Here is a 21,067-nt window from a genome sequence, read left to right as displayed (position 1 = left end):
AGAAGTTTGGTTGCCTGCTGCTTCCAGACAAATAAACTTGGACTACAATCCCTTTTGGCACTCTGGCAGATATTTAGCATTAATATTAAATCAATTAATAGCTTTTAAAGTTTCAAAACTTGGTTTCCTCAGTAATTTACTTTGATATGGATGGGTCAGGAATTTGTGAGAAACTCAAGTACGATTAAAAGTTATGGTGAATAATCAATCAAGCTGTTGCAGACACAGAGCTATGGAGTATATAGTAGATTGGGACAGATCCCAGCGGATTGGAAAATCGCAAATGTGACACCTCTAAGGAGAAAGCTGGAAATTATAGGCCGGTTAGTCTAACGACTCATAGGGAAAATGCTATCATCCATTGTTAAAGAGGTAATAGGACATTCAGAAAAACAAAATCATGCAGACTCAACATGGTTTTATGAAAGGGAAATTGTGCTTGACTAATTTAACTAGTTCTTTGAGGAAGTATCAAGCAAGGTGGATAGAGGGGAACCCGTAGATGTGGTGTACTTAGATTTCTGAAAGGCATTTGATTAGGTGCTACATTAAAGACAGTACACAACATAAGAGCTCACAGTGCAGGAGGTAACATCGTAGCGTGGATAGAAGATTGGTCAGCTAACAGGACTAAAGAGATTGGGGATAAATGTGTCATTTTCAGGTTGTCAAGCTGTAACCAGTGGAGTTCTACAGGAATCAGTGCTGAGGCCTTAACTGCTTACAGTCCATATCAATGACTTGGATGAAGGGATTTAATGTAAAGCGGCTAAATGTGATGACAGAAAGATAGGTAGGAAAGGAAGTCAAGAGGACAAAGAGTCTACAAAAGGATTCAGATAGGTTAAGTGAGGCAAAAATATGGCAGAGTATAATGTGGGAAAATGTGAACTTGTCCACTTTGGCAGGAAGAATAGAAAAGCAGGAGAGAGATTGCAGAACTCTACAGTACAGAGGGATCTGGGTGACCTGATACATGAATCACAAAAAGCTAGTATGCAGGTACAGCAAGTGATTAAGAAGGGAAATGGAATCTTGGGATTTATTGTAAGGGATAGGTTGACTATTAAAGTAGGGAAGCATTGCTACAATTGTGCAGGGCCTTAGTGAGACTGCACCCGAAGTACTGTGTACAGTTATGGTTTCCTTACTAAAGAAAGGAAATAATTGCATTAGAAGCAGTTCATAGAAGATTCGCTTGACTGATTCCTAGGATGAAGGGGTTAGCTTATAAGGAAAGGTTGAACAGGTTGGGCTTACACTCATTGGGAAGAACGAGAGGCAATATTATTGAAATGTATAAGATTCTGAGGCACTTGTCAGGGTGGATGCCGAGAGGAAGTTTCCCCTTATGAGAGTCTAAAACGGGAGACCCCTAACTTTTAAACTGTCCCCCCCGAGTTCAAGATTGAGATGAGGAGAATTTTTTCTGAGTCGTTAATCTGTGGAACTCTCTCCCCCAGAGAGCAGTGGGTCATAGAGGTATACAGCACAGAAACATGCCCTTCAGGCCATCGTGTCCGTGCCAGCCATCAAGCACCTATCCATTCTAATCACATTTTCCAGTACTTGGCCCATTGCCATGTATGCTATGACGTTTCAAGTGCTCATGTAAATACTCCTTAAATGTAGTGAGGGTTCATGCCTCTACCACCCCCTCAGGCAGTTTGTTCTAGATTCCAACCACTCTCAGTGAAAAAATCTTTCCTCAAATCCACTCTAAACCTCCTGCCCCTTACCTTAAATCTATGCCTCTTAGTTATTGACACCTCCGCTAAGGGGAAAAGTTTCTTCCCATCTACCCTATCTATGCCCCTCATAACTTTGTATACCTCTATCAGATCCTCCCTCAGCCTTTTCTGCTCTAGGGAAAACAACCCTAGCCTATCCAATCTCTCTTCATAGGTGAAACGCTCCAGCCCAGGCAACATCTTGGTGAATCTCCTCTGCACCCTTTCCAGTGCAATCACATCTTTCCTATAGTGTGGTAACCAGGACTGCACGCAGTACTCCAGCTGTGGCCCAACTAGCGTTTTATACAGCTCCAACATAACCTCCCTGCTCTTATATTCTGTGTCTTGGCTAATAAAGGCAAGTATCCCATATTCTTAACCACCTTATCTACCTGTGCTGCTGCCTTCAGGGATCTATGGACATGCACACCAAGGTCCCTTTGATCCTCTTTACTTCCTAGGGTTCTACCATTTGTCGTGTATTCCCTTGCCGTGTTAGTCCTCACAAAATGCATCACCTCACACTTCTCGGGATTAAATTCCATTTGCCACTGCTCTGCCCTTTTTACCAGCCCATCTATATTGTCCTGTAATCTAAGGCTTTCCTCTTCACCATTTACAACACCACCAATTTTTGTGTCATCTATGAACTTACTAATCATACTTCCTATATTCACATCTAATTCATTAATCTACACTACAAACAGCAAGGGTCCCAGCACCAATCCCTGCATCACACCACTCATAACAGGCTTCCAATCACAAGAACAACTTTCGACCATCACCCTCTGCCTCTTGCCACTAAGCCAATTTTGGATCCAATTTGCCAAATTGCACTGGATCCCATGGGCTTTTACCTTCTTGACCATTCTCCCATGTAGGACCTTGTCAAAAGCCTTACTGAAGTCCATGTAGACTACATCAACTGCACTTCTCTCATCTACACAACTAGTCACCTCCTTGAAAAAGTCAATCAAGCTTGTTAGGCACAATCTCCTCCTGACAAAGCTATGCTATCCCTGATTAATCCCCATCTCTCCGTGGAAATTAATCCTGTTCCTCAGAATTTTATCCAGTAGCTTCCCTACCACTGATGTTAGACTCACTGGCCTGTACTTACCTGGTTTATTCCTACCACCCTGCTTGAATAATGCTACCACATTTGCTGTCCTCCAGTCCTCTGCACCTCTCCTGTGGCCAGAGAGGATTTGAAAACTAGTGCCAGAGCCCCTGAAATCTCCTCCCTTGCCTCACAAAGCAGCCTGGGATACATTCATCTGGGCCTGGGGATTTATCCACTTTTAAGCCCACTAAAACTGCTTATACCAACTCCACTGCTAATTGGTTCAAGTATATCACAGTCCCCTTCCCTGATCTCTACACCGACATCGTTTTTCTCCATTGTGAACATTGAATATATTCAAGCCAAAGTTAGACACATTTTTGATTGACAAGAGAGTCTAGGGTTATGGGGGCTTGGTGGGGGGGGTGGTTGCTGACAGGAATGTGGAGTTAAGATCACAATCAGGTCAGCCATGATCCTATCAAATGGTGTTACAGGCTTGAGGAGCAGAATTTCCTATTCCTAATTCTTGTGTTCCAGTTGAGTTTTCTGCACAGATCTGGTGTAATGCAGTTTTAGATTTTAGATGAGGAAAAAGCGAAAGTGGAGATATCACCTGATAGTCCTCTTGGTTGGATAATGTTGAGTTCTGCCAGACAAAAATAAATAAATTAACACCTTTCACATTTGCAGGACGTTCCAAGTGTTTCAAAGCCAATTTATTACATTTGAAGTTATGTAGGCAAACATAGGAGTCAATTTACACACAGCAAGGCCCCACAAATAGCAATGAGACAGGTATTGAGATCAGATAATCTGTATTTGGTAATTCTGGGAGACGGCTGAATATTGATAATGACACCAGGAGAAATTCTTTTCTCTTCCAATGGGATCTTATGTCCACCTGAATAAATAGCCTTGGTTTAACATCTTAGCTTAAAGATGATACCCAAGACAAATTGAGCAGTGCTGAAGTATCAGTCTAGATTACCCTGGCAAGTCATGGGGTGGGGCTGGAACCCATGCTTTCTTTGGTTAATTAGACTTTGGATGATGGTGTAAAATGGGCAATAGCGAATCACTCACCAAATAAACACCCCATTTGATTTTCTGCTTTATTGACTTTAGCGCAAGGAAAAGAAAAATAAATTAGGTGTGGTGTATAAAAATAGGCACAGTTTCTAATAAAATTGTTTCTAAAAACATACCAGAGCTTCAAAACAAACAAAATGTAGAATATTTAATTAATCCTACAAAAGAATGTAGCAAAAATAATTCTATATGTAAATAAAAGTACAACTTTATAGTTGAATAAATTACTCTGGTTAATTATTTTACAAAACTACAAGTCCGTATCAAGTTTAAGAAAAAAAGGTTGCTTATAATTTCACCTCACTTGTTGATCAACTATACTTCTGTTAACAAAAGTTTTAGAACTGGAAGAGTGTTTATCAGTCTGCCTCAATTGGATTATCTTCTAATTTATTTCACAGTGGCCATCTGGAAGGAAAAGTTCTATCTAATTTACCATTTAACTCAATTTTAAACTCTACAATATTTTCACTTTGTTACAATAAACTGAAATTCACAAAGCTAATCCTTTTCACAATCTTAAACTTGGGGCATATCCCTGAAAAACGTGGGACACTTGCCTTTAATGGAAGGAAATATTAAAATTGTATTTAAAAATTAGGTAATTAATCTAACCCAGGGAAATCCCAATTAAACTCATAACTGTGCTTAACAGCACCCAGTTTACAAGTTTCATTCCTACTGAAAAGTGCTCGTCAGCAGTTGCAATGCCTGATGTCAGGTGTAGTTTTAATCATCATTTACACCACCATTTTGGCAACATTCAAACTGTACACAAGTGTTGCTTCACATCACAGAAACTATAACTATGTTTAGACCCAAATAACCTGAATATTTACTGTAGAAATTCAATGTATTCTCGTTTTTTTTAAAAAAGAATAATTAGGAGACAAACTGCTAAACTGTAAGACAACATTTACAGAGTAGCATGTAGATCCATTGACAGAATCTCAACACTGCTTTGTTACCTCTGCCACGGAAGGTGGGCAGAGGTAAAGTTTTTGCCCGTTTGTTAGTCTGTAAACAATATGTCTCAAAATCTATGGATGGATTTCAACAACACTCGGTTTGTAGATAGGGTATAGCCCAAGGAAGGACTGATTAATTGTTGGCAAGACGCAAATCTGGATACTGGAACTTTTTAAAGGTTACGTTAACATTGGAAGATAGGGCAAGGATGTTGTGGATTGTTTTACTTCAATGCTGATTGTTTTAGAATGTTGTGGATCGTCTCAGCTGCTGTGGTGGAATTTGTCACAGCTGTCAAAATGTGAGCAGAGTTTTCAGAGCAGCTTGTTGGATACGGATTGACCTGAAGCCTCTTCAGTGAGGTGGAAAGCTCTTAACAAAGGATTTATTTTTTCAGCTTTGTAGTTAGAGCATCAGCTAGGCAGGGAAAAGTCTCCAGGAAGAACTGCACAATTGTACAATGAGTTAACACAACATTGGAGATATGCACTCTACTGAGTACCTTCTTTACATGTTTACTTTGTGGTAGAACCACCTCATTTGATAGCCTACAAAATATACCTCCATATCAGAACTGGAAACATTGGTTGCCAACAGAAGACCATCACAACTAAATTGCTGTTTTATGACTGAGTAAAGTTGGTTAATATTAAATTTCATTCAACTAAGAACCATTGTGTAAACCTATGCTGTTTTGTTATTGCAGGTGTGGAGATATGATTTTGGCTGTCAATGGAAGGAGTACCTCAGGGATTAGTCATCCCTGTCTGGTGAAGATGCTCAAGGAAGCAAGGGGAAAAGTTACGCTCACTGTGGCATCCTGGCCTGGTAGCCGACTCTAGACTAGATTACAGCAACTTTATTGTCACGAAAAGAAACAAGTCAAGGCTACTGACTCAGGATCAAGGCAATGATATTGAAATGGCAGTGTAATTCCTAAGTTATAAAACTTAGCTTGAAAAGAGTTCTGTGGAGTTCCTTTGATTTTTAAATGATATATTTTCTGAAGAAAATGTCTGCATTATTAAGAACTCAAAGGAGTTGGATATTTCAAAAAATGATTATAAAACTCAAAAATGCATCAATGCACCTCAGAATGTGCAACTTTAAACTGCTGGATGGGACTGACATGCTCACTAGTGCATTTCAGATTACAATAAACTTAAGTTTTGCTGGTGAATGGATTCTCAGCAACTGTTGTTTAACAAAATGTCTTGGCATAAACTTCCAGTAGAACTAGGTGTCAATGAACAATGAGGAGCAAGTTTTTTATTTTACAAAAATAACTTGTGCAAGAATGGCTTATGGCTACAGTAAATCTTACGGGCCTCTTAAATAAAGAATCTTCTAGTTGGTTAATTGTGAAACTGGAAAATTTCATGGTAAATATTCTTCAAGTATCCTTGACATGGTATTTTTCCCTGCTCTAAATAAATTGCAAATATAGTGGCCATATCAGTTTGTTGTACATTCAGGAAATACGTTATGATATTTACTTGTACTTATTTACTAATGATTCTTACTGCCAATATTTTACAGTATAGGTAAAATTTGTTACATGATTTGTACCTCTAAATGCATTAAGCCAGGGAGATTTCAGATGTATACTGAAGTGTTGCCCTCAATACCAAGTGAAATATCTTCATATTCTCTTAGTCGGCATGCATTAAATAAAAATATCAATTATAGTAATTCTAGAAGTGGTGCAGAAACCTGTGGAACAAAATGTATCATTACTTTTATAGCTGGACACAAACCCACCAGGATGTCAGGAGGAAATAAGAGTGCAACATGGACAAGCAACAAACTTGCCTAGCAAATGGCAGAGTAAAATTGATGTATCCTGCATAGAATCTTCAGGAATGCTAAATCGCTAATAAACAATTGTTAAAAGTAAAACATCCATTTTTAAACAAAAAAAAACAAATTTTATTAATCTTCAATAAACTAATACAAACATTGTAATTATGTTTTAATAACATAATAGATGCTTAAAAGCACCACATACTTCCAACAGTCTTTTGAAATAATTCTGAATTTCTGATTTCTGCAGAAATTCAGTTTAGTAGGTTACCATCACCTGAATGATTTTCAAGCATTTCCAACATTTTCCTTCCCTTTATCAGCAATATAAGCCAATAGGTAAGGATCCAGAGATCTAATTACTGCTAGCAGCTTCACTGGGTTCTGGTTCCTGGGAAACTTCCTCATTGGTTTCTTTATCTTCCTTGCTTCGCTTAGATTTCTTGTGTTTGTGTCGTTTGTGGCCATCCACCTCTTCACTGTCATGGCGCCGTCTGCTGCTGCTATGGGACATAAATTATTACTGTCACTGTGATCTACTGCAGCAGGTATTTATAGCTCAAATCATGCCTTTTACACAGATCACACTTTCTATGAGATGACAGGATGCCAATTCAACTCCACAAATTTCAGATTGTTAATCGACTTGACAACAAAACAATTCAGAGCTGGGACTTTCTGGAGCATGGTTTGAACTCAGTAATTGCTGACTGAAATGCAATTTCCAAACTGAAGCCGAAAGTCAGCAGCCCACCGCCCACCGACTGCAAGCAATTGGAAAATCACACAATCACAGAATTTTAACGGCACAGGAGGAGGTCATTCAGTCCATCGTGTCTGCACCGGCTCTCTAAATGAACATTATGACCTAGTGCCGTTGTCCTGCCTTTTCCCCGTACCCCAGCACATAATTTGAATAGAAACAATCATTAATGCCCTCTTGAATGCTTTGATTGAACCTGCCTCCACCACACTTCCAGGCAGTGCATTCCAGACCCGAACCACTTGTTGTGTGAATAGGTTTTCTCTCACGTCACATTAGCTTCTTTTGCAAATCACTTTAAATCTGTGCCCTCTCGTTCTTGATCCTTTTACAAGCAGGAACAGCTTCTCCCTATCTACTATGTCCAGCCCAGTCATGATTTTGAACATCTCTATCAAATCTCCTCTTAGACTTCTTCTCTCCAAGGAGAACAGTCCCAACCTCTCCAATCTATCTTCGTAATTGAAGTTCTCATCCCTGGAACTGTTCTTGTAAACCTTTTCTGCACTGTCTCCAATGTGTTCATATTCTTCCTATAATGTGGCACACAGAACTATTCACAATACTCCAGCTGAGGTCTAACAAGTGTCTTACAAAATTCAGCATAGCCTCCTTGCTCTTGTACTCTGTGCACATATTAATAAAGCCCAGGATACTATATGCTTTATTAACTGCTCTCTCCACCTGTCCTGCCACTTTCATTGATCTATGCACATATTTACCCAGGTCTTTCTGCTCACTGGTGTACTGCCTGTAATTTTCACATACACAGTACATGGAAGCTCTTACCACAGTGCTTTCCTTTGCCATTTCTTCTTTTATAAAGGAATTAATCAGTACAGTGGGTTAGGCTGTGGCCTTTTAACGTTGGAGTCTGGATTCAAATCCAACTCTGATAATGGGATGAAAGGAACCTCTTTTGGCTGATAGAGTCCTTTTTGAGTTGAGTATGGGCAATCTAGTTCCTAGTCAAAATGCACCTGCCATATAAAGTTAATTTTGAAAAACTGGCAATTTCACTCAAAGATAACAGAATGGTTGTGGTGAGAAGTGGAAAAATAAAGGCATACTTTTATAGTAGACTGCTCTACTGCGGTTGGTTCAGAATAGGGGCACCTTAACACTGCATCTGGCTGTATTGTAACCCAGGAATCCATCAAGTGGGAAGGATTTTGTTCCATGTCACCAACATCCCTCACCTCGATCAGCATAAAAATAAGGTAAACCATGATTTTAATCAGTATTTTATCATATTTGGCTGCAAATATTTTAGTGCCTTTCTTGTCTGTTCATCCCCAGATGCAGCAGAATTCTCAGCTGCAGGATGGGAGTACTATGCAGCTGCATTTTAAAGAATATTAAAAATATATATAGGTCCACCGGAAGAAGCAAGTTGGTGGCTAAATTTTGTTACCTTCTAGAAGATTTGTGTCTCCCTTCTTCTTTGTCCCGGTGTCGGCGTTCTTTGTGCCGATCTTCTTTTTCCCTGCTAACTTTGTCCCGATGATGGTAATCACGATCATAGCCTTTATCGGATGAGTAGTCTCTGTGCCTATACCGACCTTCTTCACTGTGGGCAGAGAAAAACAAAGTTTTACATCTTCAAATACTTACAACTTTCGTACATGACATGGAAGACAAGGTTCTTCTTTTTAAATATATAATAGGTGTACCTCCTTTTCACAGCACTGTACAAATGCTATCCTTTGCAGTAATTTCCAATTTCTATCAAACTTATTCACTGCTCGTTCCACAGCTGGTTAAGCTGTACTTTTATTGGACTGAGATAGTTCATTTACTTGCATTCATTAACATCTGCTCAAAAGACAAGAATGGCCATCAGCCAAAGGCCTGAATCCACAATTTCAGGCTTTTGACAGGCTGAAGCGATCAAAACCTTTCAGATGGATTCAGTTATTCTTCAGGGAGCAAGATAAAACAATTATTAGTAGAATTAATAGGAAAAAACAAAGTAAGCAGTCACAGTTGGTGTTGCACTATTAGACAATACTCCAAAGTTCCACCCTAACAGTCATACCATACTAGACAGGCCTATTAAAATCAACAGCTTAGATTCAGTTGCCAAGTCAGACCCATTTTAAACATCACAATTTTTGTTAAAGAAGCAAAACTGTTGGGCTACACATTATGCCTTTCTTAAAAAAAAGTAGGGTGTTCACTGAAGTGACCCAAAAATAGGTTCAAAAGTCCCTTTTATCGATTCAAGGCAAGGCAATTTGGTGATTAAAGTATTTTTGAATGCCACAATGCTGAAGCAGATAGAAAAGCAAAATCAAGCACATTTATGCAACCTGCCTAGCAGCATTGTATTGGTACAAATGAACACAACAACAAACTTGCATGCAAAGAGTAACTGCTGTTAAATCCTCGATTTCAGATAGGGGCATAAGATCATGAGAAGCAGGAGTAGGCTATTTGGCCCATCGAGCTTGCTCCATCATTCAATATGATCATAGCTAATCTAATTGTGGCCTCAACTCCAATTTCCTGCCTGTCCACTATAATCCCCGACTCCCTTGTCAATCAAAAATCTAACTAACTCTGCCTTGAGTATATTCAATGACTCCTGCTCCATTGCTCTCTGGGGAAGAGAATTTCACAGATGAACAACCCTCTGACAGAAGAAATTTCTCTTCAATGTAGTCTTAAATGGGAGACCTGTTATTTTTAAAAGACATTTAAGAGATGGCAAACACATTTTTAAAAAAGGAGACTATTTTAAAAGAGCCACGAAACATGTAGTCTCTCGGGTCCAGATGGTCAACCCTGGTCAAAATTCTGCAATTCCAGAAATGGTAGCGTGGCTATGATTCATAGAAGTAAAACATGTTTCAGACATCAAGAATGCTCAATATTTTGAATACTGCAGAAAGATGATTTGTAGGAGTCGGCTTGCTTAGAAATAACATGCGGCTTTGAGCATTCACAAAAAAAAAGCTGCCAAAGCTATAAGTTAGCCAAGAGAAGCAGTCAACAGCATTCCAACACTTGCTGAAAAGGCATTTCCTCAATTAGCAAAATCAAACTATATATATTTCCTATGACAAATGCTTTTAGTAATATTTAGTCATTAATACATTTATTAGACATTAGACCATTAGTGCTGACAGGAAAGCAATAGTTTACTGATTGTGCAGCATCTTAATACTGGCAAGAGAATGACATTTCAACTTTCTCTGGAGGAAATAAAAATTCATCAGTGTGGCATAAACAGCAAGCAGAAGAAAATATTGAAATAATTCACAGGAAGATACAAATCTCAGAACAGAAGATCAAGTTACAATAGTTTAAGGTTATTAAAAAGCAAACAGATCACGATCAAATATATCTCAACACTATTATCATTATAGGTTTAATAGCCATAATGAAGGAAGGGAAAATAAAACATTGTGAACCACAAAGCCCAGATATTTTTCTGTATGTATCTGCTTGCAGCAAGTGGCAATGATAAGGATTCTGGTCAAAAACGCTATGTGACTGGATTACTTTCACTAATTTGAACAAGCCATTTTTTGACGCCTGGCTGAGATATTCAAAAACCTGCTCATCTTTGCACACCTTCTGCATAGGTTAGGGGATCTCTGGTGGGTTTGTTTCTGGGCTTGGCTCTATCAGTCATACACGTCACAGATACAAAGGCATATAGATGAAAGAAAGGGAGAGAGAAAGGTAAAAATGGAGTAAGGAGGAGCTGAAGTGAACATAAGTAAAAATGAGCAGAGAGAAGCAAAGAGGAGTTTTTTTTCTTCTTGCCTCGGATGAGTAGCAATTGGAAACACGTATTTTTCCCAGAAAGTAAGGGTAGTCTCTTAAAGTTTTGAGAACCCTTTTTTACTCTACAAAATGATATTTTGTACAGTTGGCTGGCATCAGGCAACACCCTCTTTCACTCAAAGTACAAGGGCCTTCTCCCGTTTCCCCACCAACCACACCAATTAAAAGACAGGCTTCTCCTATTCAAAAGTTAAAATCTGATAAATTTTAAATAATTTAATTTTGGATTGTCGTACTCAATACAACATACTGCCACCAGTTGCAGAAAGGTCCAAGCAATTTGATAAATACCATATTGTCATTTTCCATGGTAACCTGGACGTGTACTAAAGACTTAAACGTGACTAAGCAATGGGAGACTTTGCCGAGCACTCCTTCTATGACTACAAGATTCCCAGTTCCAGTCGGACAATGTGGTAGTTCAGGGCACAGTGCAGGTTCTGATCCTTACCACTGTTCTATAGTCTAAAACAGACAGAAGTTTGCAGATCGTTGTAATTTGAAAATCTAATGAAATAAATACCACATGACTGTCATTGGGCAAATATATTATACAAATTATAGAAAGATGGATATATTTTATTACTTATCCATGCTATCGAAATTGCTTAAGAGGCAAATAACTTTGTTCTGCCCTTGCCAAAACTTCAATCTTGCCTATATCATTCAAACATGTTTTCAGCCCATCTCCCACCTATTTAAAACACAAGTTTTCTTACTTTTGCTTAACCTTCTCTCATCCTTCCAGAGACCTTTTCTAGTTATTCACATGCATTTCAAGAAGATTTTTCTTGCTTCCCACAATGGTTTTGCAGTTCTTGCTAAAGCTGTCATTGAGGATTTTGCTCATAGCCAAGTATTTAGTCACCTGTACCTTGAACAAGTTGCCACTCCATGGTTTGGACTGGGTGATCCATACTAGTCAGTGTCAGAGCTCAGCATCAAAGCCATGTCAGAAACAGCCCATTCCAGATCAGTTTTCCTTTCAGTGACAAAATTTTTAACTTGATACTTCAACTTAATTTTTATTTAAAGGCTTACATTATACAAAGTGTTAATTGGCTAGGCACAACTATAAAGATTCCACCTGCACTGGGTGGAGTGGGTGGGGCTAAAATGGCTGAAAGTAGTTTTAAAAAGATTGAGCAATTTAACTAAACATATTTGTACAAGTTATTCTTCCCACTTTTGCACCGTTAGTTCTGGAGTGCCCCAGTGATCCATCTTTGGTCCCCCATTTCTTATCTACATACTGCTCCTCCGAAACAACATCTGAAAACACATCAGGATACACATTAATGCAGCAACACCCAGCCCTTCTTCACCACTGCCACTCTCGACTGCTCCACTACCTCTGATTTGTCACGCTACTTATCCAATGAGCAGAAATTTCCACCAACTAAATACTGGGAAGACTAATAATTGTCTTCAATTCCTGCCACAAACTCCGTTCCCTAGCCACTAACTCTATCCCTCTCCGTGGTCACTGTTTGAGATAAACCAGGCTGTTATCAATAAAAGCGGAAAATGCTGGAAAAACTCAGCAGCTCTGGCAGCATCTGTGGAGAGAGAAATAGAGTTAACATCATGTCCGTATGACTCTTCTTCAGAGCTGTTCGCAACCTTGGCACCTTTTTTACCCTAAGGCAACCCCATATCCTTTCCATCATCAAGACTGCCTACATTCACTTCTGTAGCATTGCCTGTGCTCCCCCCTAATGCAGCTCATCTGCTGCTGAAATTCTCAATCCATACCTTTGTAACCTCTACTTCAACTATTCCAATGTTCCCCTCACCGGCCTCCTAGCTTGCACCCTCTGTAAGCTCGAATCACAAAAAACTTTGCTGCCAGTTTCCAAATTCAAGTGTTGTTCACCCATCATTCCTGTGTTTACTGACCAACACTGGTTTCCAAACTGGCAATGCCTAATGTTTAAATGCTCATCCTCATTTTCAAATCCTTCCATGACCTCAACTCTACATCTGTTAACTCCAATTGTTTTTTAACCCTCAGATCTCTGCACTCCACCTCCTGGCCTCCTACCTCCCTGTTTTTCTTTCTTCCACTGTTGGCAGCCATGCCTTCATCTGCTAAGGCCTTAAATTCTGGAATTCCCTTCCTCAACCTACATGGCTCTCTAATCCTTTCTCCTTCTTTAAGATACTCCTTAAAATGAAGTTTTTGTGACCTGCCTTAAAATCTCCTTGTGTTGCTCAGTATCAAATTATGTCCGATAGCCACTCCTGTGAAATGTTGGAAATGTTTTACTAAGTGTTATATAAATGCAGATTGTTGTGATTGTGTTGGTGGCTTTATGGCTACTACTACTACTATAAACCTCATTGGGGAAACTATTAAACCAAAAGAACCAAATTTACCAAATGATCTCCAAAGAAGAAATTACCAACAAGATTTCATGTTTTGTAACTTCTACCTTAACACTAATCAGAACCGACATGAATTAAACATGAATTAACAGGCGAATGAAACTTCAAATAAAAAGGTAAATTTCACATTAAATAGTTGATACAACAAAGATATGTTTTACACAACCACAAGCATTCCTCTTCAGCATGTATAGCATCACGTAGCTAAACAGTTCATTAATATGCTGTTCCTTATTCACATAGGGTAGGTCAGGAGTCTCATCTGATAATAGCTTTCATCCCCTAAGTTTCATAGGTACGAGCTGTTAACAGCAAGGCACACTTCTACAAATCCTCTCTCCCTTGGGTCACCGACAGTTCTTCTTGATGGTGTAGCTTTCCTGAGTTCCTTTTCAACAGGCCAACAGTTCTCAGTTTGGCCACTTCTGGGAAAACACCCAGTGTCTCCAGTTTATTCACACAGCTTTCTAGGTGTCAGGCATTTTTTTTAGCCACCTCGCACATTGGCAGAAAAGGGGACCGAAGCTCTTGGAGGCAAACAGAAAAACCGACTTCTTCCCGAGTGATTTGCTTCTTCTCCTCCTCAAGAATTTAATGGGTTGCTCTTCCTTTGCGTCTGCAACTCCTCTGCTTGTATCTCTCCCTTGGGTCTGGCCACACAGCATTTGTATCTCAACTTTCTGTTGGTATTACTTCCAGGTCAAGGGTCATGAGGTCACACAGACCAGCATTTTTTTTATTATCCAAGAAAATTACAATTGATCCCTTTACAATTGATGTAAACTCTTAAAAGTCCTTTTCAAACATTCTTAAAAACAATCAGGTTCCAGAGATCTTTTAAAGAAATTACAAATTTTCCTTACTATACTTCTTCTCGATCAAACGTTGTCACACTACCCATCTATATTTGAGCAAATCAGAAACTATGAAACCAAGGGCCACTACCTCTTGGATACTTTTGCAAATGTGATACTCTGGAATTATTATTTTGAAATTATTTTGTAGCAATGGCGTAATGGTATTGTCACTGAACTAGTAATCCAGAGGCTCAGGGTAATGCCCTGGGGACCCAGGTTCGAATCCCGCCACAACAGATGCTGGAGTTTGAATTCAATATAAAAATCTGGAATTAAAAGTCCAATGATGACCATGAAACCATTGTCGATTTTTGTAAAACCCATCTGGTTCACGATATCCCTTTGGGGAAGGAAATCTGTCGTCCGTACCTGGTCTGGCGTACATGTGATTCCAGACTCACAGCAATGTTAGGCCGCAAGCCACTCAGTTGTGACAAATCGCTACAAAGACACAAAAAAGGAATGAAACTGGACAGACCAACCAGCATTGATCTAGGCACCAGAAATGACAATGGCAATCACAAAATTGGGAGAGCTGTCTCACAGGCTAGTCAAACAACAGCCTGATATTGTCATCCTCACGGAGTCATACCTGACAGATAACGTCCTAGACTCCACCATCACCATCCCTGGATATGTCCAGTCCCACCAGTAGAGGTGGCAGCACAGTGATATACAGTCGGGAGGAAGTCTTATGGCATCAGGTCAATCGTGGGCAAGGAAACCTCCTGCTGACTGCCACCTATCGCCCTCCCTCAGATGAATCAGTGCTTCTCCATGTTGAACACCACTTACAGGAAGCACTGAGGGTGACAAAGGCACAGAATTGGGGACTTCAATGTCCAACACCAACAGTAGCTTGGTAGCACCACTACTCACCGAGCCCTAAATGACATAGCTGCTAGACTGGGTCTGCGGCAGATGGTGAGGGAACCAACAAGAGGGAAAAACATATTTTACCTCATCCTCACCAACCTGCCCTAGATGCATCTGTCCATGACAGTATCGGTAGGAGTGACCTTGTGGAGACGACGTCCCGCCTTCACATTGAGGATACCCTCCATGTTGTGTGGCACTACCACCGTGCTAAATGGGGTAGATTTCGAACAGATCTAGCAACTCAAGACCGGGCATCCATGAGGCGCTGTGGGCCATCAGCAGCAGCAGAATTGTGCTTGTACACAATCTGTAACCTCATGGCCCAGCATATCCTCCACTCTACCATTATCATCAAGCCAGGGGATGAACCCTGATTCAATGAAGGAGCAGCACCAGGCATACCTAAAAATGAGGCGTCAACCAGAAGCTATAAAATAGAACTACTTGTGTGCCAAACAGCATAAGCAACAAGTGATAGGCAGAGCTAAGCGATCCCACAACCAACGGATCAGATCTAAGCTATGCAGTCATGCCAGATCCAGTTGTGAATGGTGGTAGACAATTAAACAACTCATTGGAGGAGGAGGTTCCACAAATATCCCCATCCTCAATGATGGAGGAGCTCAGCACGGCAGTGCAAAAGGTAAGGCGAAGCAGTCACAACAATCTTCAGCCAGAAGTGCCGAGTGTAAGATCCATCTCTGCCCCCTCCGGAGGTCCCCAGTATCACAGATGACAGTCTTCAGCCAATTCGATTTCACTCCAAATGATATCAAGAAGCAGCTGAAATCATTGAATACTGTAAAGGCTATGGGCCCTGACAATATTCCGGCAATATTACTGAAGACTTGTGCTCCAGAACTTGCCGTGCCCCTAGCCAAGCTGTTCCAGTACAGCTACAACACTGGCATTTACCCAGCTACGTGGAAAATTGCCCAGGTATGTCCTGCGCACAAAACACAGGATAAATCCAACCTGGCCAATTACCGCCCGGTCAGTCTACTCTCCATCATCAGTAAAGTAATGGAAGTGGTCATCAACAGTGCTATCAAGTGGCACTTGCTTAGCAATAACTTGCTCAGTGATGCACAGTTTGGGATCCGCCTGGGTCACCCGGCTCCTGACCTCATTACAGCCTTGGTTCAAACATGGACAAAAGAGCTGAACTCCCAAGGTGAGGTGAGAGTGACTGCCCTTGACATCAAGGCAGCATATGAACAAATGTGGCATCAAGGAGCCCTAGTAAAACGGGAGTCAATGGGAATCGGGGAAAACTCTCCACTGGTTGAAATCATACCTAGCCCAAAGGAAGATGGCTGTGGTTGTTGGAGGTCAGTCATCTCAGCTTCAGGACATCACTGCAGGAGTTCCTCAGGGTAGTGTCCTAGGCCCAACCATCTTCAGCTGCTTCATCAATGACTTTTCTTCCATCATAGGGTCTGAAATGGGGATGTTCGCTGATGATTGCACAATGTTCAGCAACATTCACTACTCTTCAGATACCGAAGCTGTCCATGTCCAAATGCAGCAAGACCTGGACAATATCCAGGCTTGGGCTGACAAGTGGCAAGTAACATACGTGCCACATAAGTGTCAGGCAATGACCATCTCCAATAAGAGAGAATCCAACCATTGCCCCTTGATGTTCAATGGCATTACCATCACTGAATACCCTACTATCAACATCCTGGGGGTTACCATTGACCGGAAACTGAACTGAACTAGCCATATAAATACTGTGGCTACAAGAGCAGGTCAGAGGCTAGGAATCGTGTGTCAAGTAACTCTCCTCCTGACTCCTCAAAGCCTGTCCACCATCTACAAGCCACAAGTCAGGAATGTGATGGAATACTCCCCACTTGTCTGGATGAGTGCAGCTCCCACAACACTGAAGAAGTTGAACACCATCCAAGACAAAGCAGTCTACTTGATTAGCACCACATCCACAAACATTCATTCCTTCCATCACCAACTCACGGTAGTAGCAGTGTGTACCATCTACAAGACGCACTGCAGGAATGCACCAAGGCTGCTTAGACAGCATCTTCCAAACCCATGGCCACTGCCACCTAGAAGGACAAGGGCAACAGATAAATGGGAACACCACCACCTGAAAGTTCCCCTCCAAGTCACTCACCATCCTCACTTGGAAATATAGCACCGTTCCTTCACTGTCACTAGGTCAAAATCCTCAAACTCCCTTCCTAACAGCACACATGGGAACGTCATCAACTGCAATTCCCCCTCCAAGCCACACAGGATCCTAACTTGGAACTATAACACTGTTCCCTCACTGTTGCAGGTCAAAATCCTGGAATTCCCTCTCTAACAGCACTGTGGGTGTGCCTACACCACATGGACTGCTGTGGTTCAAGAAGGCAGCTCACTACCGCCTTCTTAAGGGCAACTAGGGATGGGCAATAAATGCTGGCCCAGCCACCGAAGCCCACATCCCGTGAATGAATATAAAAAAAAGTCGTACCAAATTTTAAGACCATGGAATGACCATTTATAGCAAGAAGGCTACAGCAGAAGCAGATCAGATATGGTACAATAAAACAAGAGTCTTTGGTCAGATTGCAATGCTGCGATGATGTGATACCCATGCCTCAGCTAATTAGCTGCTGAAATCCTCATTCATGCCTTCATTACTTCTATTTCAATGTATTCCTGGCTGGCCTCCCAAATTCTACCCTCCTTAAACTTGAGGTCATCCAAAGCTCCGCTGCCCATGTCTTAACTCGCAGCACGTCCTGTTCCTCTATCAATCCTGTGCTCGCTGGCCTATGCTGGATCCCGATCAACCAATGTCTTGATTTTAAAATTCTCATCCTTGTTTTTCAATCTCTCCAAATCCCTCTTCCTATTTCTAATCTCCTCCAACCCCACAACCCTCCAAGATATCTGCTCCTTGATTTCTGGCCTCTTGTACCTCCACAATTTTAATCGCACCACCATTGATGGTCATGTCTTCAGATGCCTAGGCCCCAAGCTCTGGAAAACCCTCCCGACACCTCTCTGCCTTGCTACCTTACTTGTCTCCTTTAAGACACTCCTTAAAACCTCTCTTTGACCAAGCACTTGGTCATCTACCCTAATATCTCAAAGTGATTCAGTATCATACTTGTTTGACAATGCTTCTGTGAAGTGCCTTGGGATGCTTCATTATGTTAAAAGCATATATAAGTTGTTGTTGCTGATGAGCAGCAGCGATTATACTGCCAATCAACTAATATATTAAAATAATGTGGTGAAAAAATTTAAGTAACTAGAAAGTTTTTCACCATCATCTTAGAATCAATTATACTGAACGCATAGTAGGCTACAGGCATTTTTTAAAAAAATGATAAATGTGATATTTCGTGAAATACTTAAAGTAGAAAGTGCTCACTGGTGCTCCCTGCTAGAAAATCAAGATACTGTGAAGGTGAAAGCAAAATACTGCAGATGCTGGAGTTCTGAAATAAAAACAAAGCGCTGGAAAAACTCAGCAGGTCTTGCAGTATCTATGGAGAGAGAAACAGAGTTAACGTTTCAAATCTAATATGGCTCTTCTCTGGTACTGCGAAGATAGTTATCTACTAGTCAGTGCCTCTTCATTTGCTGCAAATCAGCATTTCAGTTATCAGTGTTGAGCGTTACAGAAAGTCACAGTTGGGAGACTAATTTTTGTTGTAAACTGTGCAATATGAAGTTTGCCTTGTGCATCAAGCCTTCATGAAAATCATACAAATTATTATATGTGCAAAGCTGATCCTCTCCCTGATGATTCCTGGATTGTGTGACATAATTTTGAAAGAATTGCTCGTTGAAGGGGGAATCGCGGCTGTTTATGTGGTAATCCATTAACTGAAAGCACTAGGAGCGACATGAGCAGGGACTACATGGTAGCAAAAAGACTAAACACTGTAATGTTAAAAAGAGTGTAGCAAATTTTGAAGCTTACAGTGCCTCAAAAATAAGACATCAATGCCTATATGAAGCCTTCTACTTTAAGTTCAAAACTACTTTCCCACCCACCTCTCTCCCTATACCCCATTCTACCCTGCTACAATCTCAAAAATCCAACAATGTGAAATGAGCAGGATGCATGCCCAAAGCAACAAAGTCCAAAATCTTAATAGGTCAAAGTGAAGTCAAAATTCCTGGGAATGTTTGAAATATCCTGGATGAATGCATCTGTTCTGACAGCAGCTCAATGTGGGCTCTGAATTAATCGCTCCAAAAAAACAACTAAGTTTGTAGTCTTCACAGCTTGCAAACAGACCATTTGCAGCTCAGTGCTATGAATTAGTCACAATAATGCCATGCATCTGGGATGAGGTTATGCAAAGCGTACATCTCAGTTATGACCACTACACCTCCCCCAGTCACACTTCCATTGCTTCTTGGCAGCAATTTTTAAACTGTACACACTCCATCCAAATGTTGTCACTACACCCGTGCATTCACGGATGCAGGCATTTTTAGAAGGGTCTGTGGTGTGCAGTGAGTCACAGAAAATGTTAAACTTTTACACAAAAGATGTTCTAGTTCATTTTAAATACTTTGTTACTTCATGAATGTTACAGATTAAATATGAACAAACAGCATTTGGGTTTGTCAACCCCTAACTTCCGTCTCCAGTTTAGAGGTAATTTCTTTCTCTAGAGCACCCCCCCCACCTCAGTTGACAGAGGCACTTAACAGACTAGATGCCACCTCACCTACAGGGACACACTTTTCTTTGTTTGTCTCTCATCAGTGTCAGTCCCAGCTGCATTCACTGACTGCCAATTTGCCCAGAATCAGGCTCTATACCTGATTCCAATTTTTTTACAAGATCAGCAATTCTCGCAGCATGCAACATCAAGCCTACATTTTCTAGCTTCCTACCCTTCAAACCTGTAAAACAGGAGTTAATCTAATTTTATAAAACTGGGACAGATAGATTTTTGTTCAACAAGAGTATCAAGAAATATGGAACCAAGGTGGGTGCAATGAGGTTTAGGTACAGATCAATCATGATCAAAGTACAAAACTGAACTTCTGAAATGGCATTATGGCGTACCCCCCTAGCACTCTTAGAAATTGTTGTTAGAAACCATTCATGTCCAATTCATAAAGCAGCATTATGCCACTTTAAAAGGGAAACAATGTTGTTGGTGCTTTAGATTTTTGGGTAAATATAGTGTAAGTTCAAGCATGTCATTCAGCCCTCTCTAGTTTGTCAAACCAGTCATTCAATTTGATCATGATTGATCTGTACCTCAACTTCATTGCATCCATCTTGGTTCCATATCTTTTGACACTCTTACTGAACAAAAATCTGTCTGTCCCTGCTTTCAAAATTCAATTTCACCCAGCAGCAACAGCCTTTTGGATGAGCGAGTTCCACATTTCTGCTTTTCTTTGAGAGAAAAATAGCTTCTGATTTCACTCCTAAATGGCTAGTTCTAATTTTAAGGTTATGCCCCTTTGTTCCACCTGAGTTTCTCTGTAGCTACCCTCTTGAATCCCTTTATTAATTCAAGCACCATGATTAGATCTCCTCTCAATCTTTTAAACTCAAGAGAATACAACTTTATGCAATCTGTCCTCAAGATTTAACCCTCATAAGCCTCTTAGGCAGATTTGCACTCTACCCACTCCAAAACCAATATTTCTTTCCTCAGACTCAGTGCCCAAAACCAACAAAGGACACCAGATAGGTTTCTGACTAAGAGACGTATATATGTGAAGCATC

General features: G+C 40.6%; 2 protein-coding genes across 8 annotated transcripts in view; one reads left to right on the top strand and one right to left on the bottom strand.

The window, feature by feature from the left end:
- The window catches only part of lnx1 (ligand of numb-protein X 1), a 277,592-nt gene extending 271,043 nt beyond the window's left edge, over window positions 1-6,549 (top strand). For all 3 annotated transcript variants that reach the window (XM_041200613.1, XM_041200624.1, XM_041200633.1), the window contains one exon: window positions 5,564-6,549. In XM_041200613.1, the coding sequence (XP_041056547.1) occupies window positions 5,564-5,699 (136 nt within the window). In that variant the 3' untranslated portion in view covers window positions 5,700-6,549. The remainder of the gene's footprint in view (window positions 1-5,563) is intronic.
- A 213-nt stretch (window positions 6,550-6,762) lies between these two features.
- Window positions 6,763-21,067, bottom strand: part of fip1l1a (FIP1 like 1a (S. cerevisiae)) — a 107,469-nt gene continuing 93,164 nt past the window's right edge. For 4 of the 5 annotated variants that reach the window (XM_041200647.1, XM_041200656.1, XM_041200676.1 and 1 more), the window contains exons 15-16: window positions 8,838-8,993; window positions 6,763-7,163 (exon numbers count right to left, since the gene is read on the bottom strand). In XM_041200647.1, the coding sequence (XP_041056581.1) occupies window positions 7,016-7,163; window positions 8,838-8,993 (304 nt within the window). In that variant the 3' untranslated portion in view covers window positions 6,763-7,015. The remainder of the gene's footprint in view (window positions 7,164-8,837; window positions 8,994-21,067) is intronic. The other variant, XM_041200666.1, reaches the window with a different exon arrangement.

This window comes from Carcharodon carcharias, chromosome 1, assembly GCF_017639515.1.
Source record: "Carcharodon carcharias isolate sCarCar2 chromosome 1, sCarCar2.pri, whole genome shotgun sequence".
NCBI classification, from domain to species: domain Eukaryota; kingdom Metazoa; phylum Chordata; class Chondrichthyes; order Lamniformes; family Lamnidae; genus Carcharodon; species Carcharodon carcharias.
This window is presented reverse-complemented; position numbering and strand designations above follow the sequence as displayed.